The 9,487-nt window shown below is 37.3% G+C and overlaps 1 protein-coding gene across 1 annotated transcript; it reads left to right on the top strand.

Annotated features, from left to right (window-relative positions):
* The first annotated feature begins 6,858 nt into the window (after positions 1–6,858).
* On the top strand, positions 6,859–7,812 carry LOC105076724 (olfactory receptor 5I1-like). Its single transcript, XM_010964986.3, has one exon. It carries the CDS (start codon positions 6,880–6,882, stop codon positions 7,810–7,812), a length of 933 nt encoding a protein of 310 aa, XP_010963288.3. The 5' UTR covers positions 6,859–6,879.
* The last annotated feature ends 1,675 nt before the right edge of the window (positions 7,813–9,487 follow it).

The following is a 9,487-nucleotide window of genomic DNA, read 5'->3' as shown; positions in this document are numbered from 1 at the left end:
GTAGGACATGATGCTATACTTGTGGGCTGTTTAGCAGCATCCGTAGTGTCTACACACTGGATGCTGCCAGCAGCCCTCCCTTGCAGTTGTGATAATCAAAAATATTCCACGCATTGCCTAAAGTCCTGGTTGTGTGTATAGGTGTGTGTGTTTGTGTGTGTGTATTGAAGGAGGTGGAACTGGGTACAAAACCATCTCTACTTCAGAACAACTGATCTCAAGGGAAAAAGGTAACCACTCAGCAGAAAACATGCAAGTCAGAAAAAATGGATAGAAAATTGAAATCTTAAACAAACCAGTCACCCCAGAATTGTATACAAATAAAAATATCTTTCAAAATGAAAGACTAAACAACCTTTTTGAGATTGAAATAAAAACCAAGAGAATTTATTACCTGCAGGCGTGCACGACCAGAAATCTTAAAATAAATTACTCGGAGAGAAGGGAAATACTACTGAAGAGAAAATTGAAGGTTTCATGAAGAGATAAACGAGTAATTGAATAATGAGTAAATCTGTTCATTTTTAAAATTTTTAATTTTCCTAAAACACAGCAGACTGAAGGCCAAAAAAAAAAAAAGAATAACATTAGCAATGAAATAGCTTTTATAGAGCCTGTAAAAGTAGAACAGATAATAAAAGCAAGATGAATAAGCGAGGACTTAGAAGCTGACAATTTATGGCCCACAGAAGACCTTTAATTTATGAGATAAGTTTATTGTAAACTCCCGGAAAGCCATTACAATTTTTCAAAGTAGTAAAAATGATACATCAATAGATGAGGCAAAATAAATAGAATCACAAAAATATTTCAAAATAAGACAGAAAAAAAAGAAATGAAAGAAAGAAAGGGTAGATTAAACAAATAGAGATAATATATCAAGACAGTAGATTATATTCAATGGTATAAATAATTACATTGACTATAAATAGTATAGATGTACTAGGGAGAACAAATCTGACTCCACATTGGATCCATTTCTTTTACTTTAAACTTTGTATTCTGCTGCTTTGGCTACAAGTTAATCACTAAGGGATGTTGCCTGTAGCCTACAGAATACATAATTGTCCTTCTCTGGGAACCCTGTTTTCCGTGCGTGGGCATTAAGCTAAAATACCTTTGTTTAGCGCACAGGAAACATCCTGACCAGGCCCACCTGTGAATGGCTGCAGGAAAGAAGAAGTTAACACATGCCCTCTGGAGTCTGGCCAGAACCAGGAAATATTTGCAGCAATTTATTGCCTTTTTTACTTAACGCCCATATCTCCCCATCTTTGTTCTATAAAAGAAACTAGCATCCTAACCAGGACAAGATGGTTCTTTGGGACACTAGGTCACCATCTACTTGTTCTGCTGACTTTCTGAATAAAGTCGCTATTCCTTGCCCCAGCAAGTCATCTCTTGGTTTAATAGCCTGTCACAGGGAAAGCAGTAAGTACCAGCTTGGACTCAGTAACATAGACACAGCAACTTAAAGATGGAGATCATCACTTTGGACATAAAACAATATTCTGTGCTTTGTAAAGAAATCTTCTTAAATTATAAAGACATATTGAGATAAACATAAAAGGATACAAAATATCACATGCATGGATATATTAATATAAAACAAAGTAGACTTTAGAGCAAGAAAGATTAGTAAGCATAAAGAAACCATAAAATGTTGAAATTATGGATTTACTATAAACTAGTTTCTTACTATCAGTCTAGGACTTAAGGAAGGGGTTTTTCCAAGTTGCTTTTTCTGTTTTAACTCTGAGATAGGCAAATAACTCAAGTTTTGTTGTTTTTATTGTTCTTTGTCTTTGTCTTCGTTTTGTTTTGCTTTATTTTTTGGTAAGGCAATGAGAAAGAATGTGACTTCCGGAGAGTGATGTGTTTCCAATTCTTTAAAATTAAACATATGGAGCACATACCAGGTAACGTTTCAAGTACAGAATCTCCTGACTCAATTTCATTGCTGTGTATATGAAGGCACACATAATCCTCCTGCTGACCAGGAAGGAGAGCAGAGGATAAAGTTCCTCAGTTTCCATTTGCTTTTTCCTTAAGGAGATGTCTAAAGGGTTGATCCCACTTACCTAGAATATACAGTGATCAATTAAGCCCCTCTCCAAATTTATAAAATTTCTGCAGATTCTTTATATCATTTCTTGCCACTTTCCATTATTGGCTAATTAACTGCAAGACAGTTTTGTGAGAGATTCCAAAGAGAGATATTAGAATTAAGAGGTAAAACAGAGTCAACATGGGAGAACAAAGGAAAACCCAAAGTATAAAACTACAATTTTGACAATGAAAGAATCATAGACAAGGGAGAGAAAATAATTTAAAATTTCTATATGTAGAATAAGATCCCAAATTTCTGTTTTGAAAAAGACCATAAGGGATTAAAAACTAAATAGCTACCACAAACTATAGCAGCCTGCTTACTCAGGTTACTAATGGGCTCTCCACATCAGAATATGAAGTCCCGATCCTAAGAGCATATTTTCAAACAAACATTGTGCAAATTAAGTTTATACCATCATATAACAAACTCCACGGAGTAATCAAAGCAATAATTATATTTGCCATTTGTTTAATCTTCTGTCATTAAGGCTGACAAACTCAAGTGTCTTTGGGAGCCAAGTGGATAATTTGAAGGAGTGAAGCCAGTCTAGTGGAGGTGGGGCTACTGGCAAAGTGAATGATCTGCCCCAAGTTATTCCAATTCTATACTTCCTCCCTAAATAAATCATCTATTCTCATGCCTTAAATACCATCTACATATTGTGGATTCCCGAATTTTTATTACATCCTGAGATCCATCCTCTGAGTTCCAAACTTTCACATTCTCCTGACTAGTTTATACCTCTAGCTAAATATTTATCAGTCACATCAATCATGTAACTTGCCCGGTGCTAGGCTCTTTATTACTTCTCCACCAATCCTGGCTTTTCTGTCCAATATTTTCCATATAAATAAAACCAGAAGTCAAAGGCACTGGGTCCTCCCTTTCCTCCAACTCCCTGTCTAAATTCATCTGATGAGCAGGATTAGACCAACCTGAAGAGCTGACCTCACCCATGGCCCGGCAGAGAACTGGACCAAATCAGCTAAATAAATCTCACAAACTATCAAAGTCAACCTTAGGGAGCCAGGTGGCTTTATCCATAAGTTTCAAATGTTTTAAATAGAGTGAATTTCCCATATTATCCAGGAGACTTTGTATTTTAAGATGAAGTTAAGAGAAGCATCTTTCACCTGTGGGCCTCCCACAAGAACAGGGTCTCTTGACCTTAGCACTAGTGGCATTTTGGGCTAGAAAATTCTGTGCTGTGAGAGTCCGTTCTGCACATTATAGAATGTTTAGCAGCAACCTTGGCCTCTGCGCATTAGATGACAGCACCATTGCCAAACACATCTGTGACAAGCAAAAATGTCTCCGGACATTGTCACATCTGCCCTGGAAGGCAAAGTCACCGCAGCCAGAAACCACTAGACTAGACAGCATCAACACACCAGAGCTCTAGTCTCCTCGGAAAAGCCTTCAGTGCCGCGCTTCCCTGTAACTGAGAGACTTCTCAGCTACCCGGGCTCGTAGTTTTTCCAGTTACCAGTTTGATCTCTCTCCAGAATCCGCACTGTCCCTTCAGAGACTGCGGGCTCTGGGACTTCAAGGACACAGAATTACTTCAGCGTGCGTAAGTATTGACCCCTATGTCCTGCTAGACACAGGCATACTTTTTGTATGGAAAGACTCATTGCTTTATTTTAGCAAAAAGGAAGTCAATTTAGTCTTCAGCTTCACAAAACAAACAAACAAAAATAAAAACCTTTAAATATCAGGTTCTCTTTCCCTTCCCACGTTATCTCACAGGTAACACCCCAGGTGTCTGAGAACAATGGAGGAGAACACTGAGTTCTCCTCAAACATATCTGAAAAAAAAAAAAAAACACAGAAAGGTGTCTTGTATTTCTTTAAGAGGCTTTGCTTTACATGTATAATCTGGCCACTCCCTTACTTGCAAATTATAGGGGTTAATAAGTATTTCTCATTCTCTTACCAATAGTGTCTTGATTTTCTGGTGGGGACTCAGCCTCCCCTATTGTTAGTGGTTCCCTGTGTTTGTACCCAATGGCATTTGGGGAAGTGTTCGTGGCCAGTCACCAAAAGATCCAGGGATTGGCTTCTGAGTGGGACACAGGTGAGCTAGTGACTTAAGTGGGGTTTTGCTGGAATTATTGGAAAAGAAGAGTTTCTTTCTGCTAAGGTTAATCCTCTGGGCAGAAAGAAGGTCAAAACTGCTCAGAGCTCTCTTTGTCAAGATATACATGTTTTTTTCCCATATATGTATATTTTTTTTTTTTCATTAGGCAACATCTCTCTAAATCTATTTCAAGTCTCTAATCATGCCATGGACTTTCCAAACTCTATTCGATTCCTTATTTTTTTTTTCCCCTCTATCATCTCTCAGTCATTATTCTGTATTTGACAAAATTCTTCATGCCAAGTTCAACTTATCCTCCTTTTCTCTGTTTTGCACCTAGAGCACTGCCTGGCTCACGTTCATAGAGGAAACATTCTTATTGAATTAAGACTCTCAGATTCTGGCCATGGATGGCCAAAATTCCATTTGAATATAATGCACCTATAGCACATATTTGAGTCATTAACTTCATTTGTAATTGATTTTCCACCTACATGTTGACTTAAAGATCTAATTCTCAACACCTAGACAGATACATTTTTGCTTCTTTCCAGTTTATTCCACTATCTTATCATGTAGAACATTCTATTAATTGTTTGATAATTTGCTTTGAGCAGGATAAATCAAATTAGATAGCAAATATTACAATCCAATTTTATATATAATAATCCACTATTTTGAGATCCACAATGTATTTTTCCTTGAGCTATTCTTAAGATGCAGAAAAACACATTAAATTATTTCCTTTGGTGCTTAACCAACACGTAGGTAGAACTGCAATTACTCATGTAAATTTTCCCACTGGGATTTGGATATCAGAGAGTGTGTTCCTGGGATCCGATGTGAGATCAGAAAGCTAATCTCAAAAGCCTCAAAGCAAAATATAAAACGCCTTGCATTATGTTCAGGAACTACAGCTTTCCTAAGGGAGGCACAAATTTCTTCTATAAACATAGAAGGCATGCTCAAATGGATTATAAAACATCTTGCAATGAATCAATTTTTTAAAGTGTCAAAACTGATTTTTCCAGTGGAAAATGAACGGATGCTGATGACAGCATTGTAAGAAGGTAAATGAAAAAGATAGTGATCTGGTAAGTGTTCTTACCTTAATCCTAGACTTCTCATACAGCTGCATTATGCTTATTAATACTGAATGTATAAAACATTTAATAAAAACATCTAATTGTATTAAGAACCTGGAAAGAATTGAGGAAAAGGTAGGAGGTTAAGATTTTGGTCATGCTGTTAGATCATGTTCTGAGATGGAGAATATGAGATGAAATGAAAATATATTCAAATCTGAATGTATTTAAATGCTGAACCTGTTGGAGCTGGGTGTAATTAATTTTTTGAAAAATGACATATATGTATACATAACATATATACACATACATGTATAACTTAATTATGACTTTCATATACATATAAAGTGTACATGTGTAAAAGATTTTACTTATTTTATTGATTAGGATGTTATAAATATTACAAAAGATCATTCAAAGAATCACAATCGTCTAAATAGAAACTCACAAATAAACTTACAAATTGATACAAAACTGGCTTTTTCCACCTGGGGAGAAGGAAACTGTCTCTACGCTGCACACAATGTGGCTGTCTACAGACGAGTATCTCTTGCATTGCGATAGGTTATCTACAACTTACAGGGCTGTAGGCTGGAGCAATGACAAAGAAAGTCAGAGATAACTTAGAGAGGTAGGCAGTTGACCCTTTTAAAACATCTTTTACTCTTTTTCATTACAAAGGGCATGGAAACATCCCCCTGGATACTATTGTTGTATTGCCTGGATGAATTTGATAAATATGTAAGCAGCAGGATTTCTCTAGTTGTGTCCTATAGCCTGGATTCCAGATAAAATAATGGATGGATTGACTCAGAATGACTGTGTTGCCAGTGTTAGAACAGTGAATGAACAAGATGGTGAAGCTAGTGAGCTGTGGGAAGACACTCATTTGACACGTAATTTGATGAGAAAGGCACAGCCATTCCCATATGATAGATGATGAAACTGAACTCAGTGACCATGTGGCTGGCCCAAGCTTTCATGACTACTGAGTGGCACGGCTAAGAGGCAGCTCCTTAAAGAACTAACTCCGAGTCTTTCCTCTTTCTATCAGTGGATTTCAAGCAACTCTAAGAAGTTCCTTTTATCCTCTGAGGCAAAGCCACATCTCAAGGTGAGAAATATAGAATATCCGTAGCTCTATCTATACAAGGCTTCACCTGGAATGGCCATGCTTTTATTAGTAAACTTAAAAACAAAAACAAAACAAAAACCACAAAGGGGAACAGAGACTAGTTGCTCAGAGTTCGCTATACACCAATGTGGCGAACCGCCATCACCTGACATTGGTGAATGTGGAGAGGGTCAAAGTCAGTAAGAGTGAAGCCCAGCATTGGAGTTCACCTGCTGGTTTGATGGTGCATCAGTCAATGCAGAAAATAGCTTCAAGGAATAGAAGTAAGTAATTATCAATTTTATTCAAAAAAATTGAAATTCTACGTATTATATTATACTTTAGATGTGCCTAGGTGCTATCAGGATGCCCCAGTGGACTGAGAATTACTCTTCTAATTATCTTAACCATGTTAATGTTGAGGTTATTGTCCATACTGGCGTCATCACTCTGTCGTGACCTCAGAAGCCCAGGAGCTCTGCAGAGAATGGAGCCAGAGAATAGCACTGTGAGGACGGAGTTCCTTCTCCTGGGATTTAGTGACCGTCCAGAGCTTCAGAGTGCTCTTTTTGCCATGTTTTTTTCCGTCTACTCTGCTACCCTGATGGGGAACCTTGGGCTGATTCTTCTCATCACAACCAGTCCCCACTTGCACACCCCTATGTACTTTTTTCTCCGCATATTGTCTTTCATAGATGCATGCTACTCCTCGGTCATTGCCCCCAGGTTACTGGTGGACTTGGTTTCCAACAAGAAGACAATTTCTTACAATGGCTGTGCGGCACAGTTATATTTTTTCTGCTGTTTGGTTGACACGGAATCTTTCCTCTTGGCCGCCATGGCTTATGACCGGTACATAGCGATATGCAACCCGCTGCTCTATACTGTTGTTATGTCCAAGAGGGTTTGCTGCCGGCTTGCATTTGGGGCTTTTTTGGGGGGTACCGTGAGCTCCATTATTCACACCACTAATACCTTTCATCTGTCTTTCTGCTCCAAGGAAATTAACCATTTCTTTTGTGACATCTCCCTGCTCTTCTCTCTGGCCTGCACTGACACTTACGTCCATGACATTGTCCTGGTGGTCTTCGCTAGTCTGGTGGAAGCTCTCTGCCTTCTAACAGTTCTTCTCTCGTATGTGTGCATCATGGCAGCTATTCTTAAAACAGGTTCTGCCGGGGGAAGGAAAAAAGGGTTCTCCACCTGTGCTTCGCATCTGACTGTGGTCATGATCTACCACGGTACCCTGATCTTCATTTACTTGCGCCCCAGTACTGGTCATTCACTGAGTATTGACAAAGTGACCTCTGTGTTTTATACATTGATCATACCTATGCTGAACCCCCTAATTTACAGTCTAAGGAACAAAGATGTAAAAAATGCCTTTAGGAAAATGATTGGCAGAAAATTGCTTTCTTAAGGAAGGATGAAACTGGGCCTGACAACCTTCCTACACCGTTTCTTGACCTTTGGTTCTAACTGATGGGAAAGTCAGTTTAATATGGATGTTCCCTGATTCTATAGGCAATGAGGCCCCGACCACAAAACAGGGCCAGAGCCCAACATTAGAACCAAGCCCTCTTACATCACTTATGTCTAATTCTTTATCATTTTGAAGTCAAAATTTTTATCACACTCATTCATTGTTGGTGGAAGTGTAAATTAGTGTTGTTTATGGAAGATAACTTGCTAACGTTCATTATGGGCTATAATTCACCTGGCATTAAATATGCATATATCATTTAACCAGCACATCTACTTCTAGGAATTGAACCTATAAAAGTTCACTACTTTCAAAAGTGTTCTTTGCATCATAGCTTGTAGTAGCAAATATTGAAAACAATCTAAATGCCTATTAGTTGGGGACGGGTTAAATAAAATAAGTTTGAATTTTTAAATATTTATCCCAGGGGTACATTAATTCTTCATATAATATCCCATGTTTCACATTCATACTCTTTTTCTCTCCTCAGCCTAAATATTATCACATGTAGTCTCAACATTGGATAAGCCATTGACGTATATCACCACCCTCATTTTGTGAAAGAAAATAAATGCAGTTCATTGAGAGTTTTTGTTAATTCATTTTATTTCCATGTAAATATGCATGCATTGTAGCCTTTTGTCTGTATAGCACAGGGAACTATAGTCAATACCTAGTAGTAACTTCTAATGAAAGAGAATCTGAAAAGGAATATATGTGTATGTGCCTGTATGACTGAAACATGCTGTCAGAAATGGACACAACATTGTAAATCGACTATACTTTAAGGAAAAAAAATCCTTTTTCAAAGATTAACTCCTATATGATTTTTCATCTGAAACCTCCTTCAATATAATTGACTCATATTTTAAACCTCGCTAGAATCTTAAGTGTGCTTCTAAGATTTCTACCACCTTCTATCTAATCATATAGTTGTTATGTCCCTCTACTAAACTTACTCATTAATAATTAAGATTTACTTGAATCTTTGCCTCTCTATCACAGTATCTTCCCCAGTGTATATACTGAGAAAATTTTTATAAAATGAACATAAGTTTACTACTGATGATTTTTTAACTTACATCATATGCCTGTAATAGGTGAAACTTTCTCTTGCAGTGTATTTGGTTAGCTCTTCACAGGGGCACATTATACACATGTGCCTATTTTAAGATTTTATCAAGTATGGTGGCTTCTTAAAAACAACTTGCCAATATTGACTATGTTCAAGTCTGGCTCATAACATCTTTTCTCAAAAATATATTCAGTCTTAGATAAACAACAAATTTATCTTGTATAGCACAGGGAACTATAGTCAATATCTTGTAGTAACCTATAATGAAAAAGAATATGAAAATAAATATATGTATGTATATGTGTGACCAAAACATTATGCTGTACACCAGAAATTGACACAACATTGTAAACTGACTAGACTTCAATAATAAATATTGTAAAGTGTATATATCATATATATATATATATATATATTTAGTCTGAAATCCCTTGATTAGTAAGCAGCTAAAATTTCTGAGGAAGGAGGCCCTCTGAGAGATGAGAACTGGGCTTGGTGGATGGTGAGAGGATAGTTTGGTCGGCTGCTGGGGCGTGG

This window comes from Camelus bactrianus, chromosome 10 (genome assembly GCF_048773025.1).
Source record: "Camelus bactrianus isolate YW-2024 breed Bactrian camel chromosome 10, ASM4877302v1, whole genome shotgun sequence".
Classification (NCBI taxonomy): domain Eukaryota; kingdom Metazoa; phylum Chordata; class Mammalia; order Artiodactyla; family Camelidae; genus Camelus; species Camelus bactrianus.
The sequence above is the reverse complement of the archived record's forward strand: the minus strand, read 5'-3'. Positions and strand labels throughout refer to the sequence as shown.

Bases quoted from the DNA above. Each gene is read 5' to 3' on its own strand.
- LOC105076724 (XM_010964986.3), top strand. From the start codon at position 6,880: ATGGAGCCAGAGAATAGCACTGTGAGGACGGAGTTCCTTCTCCTGGGA.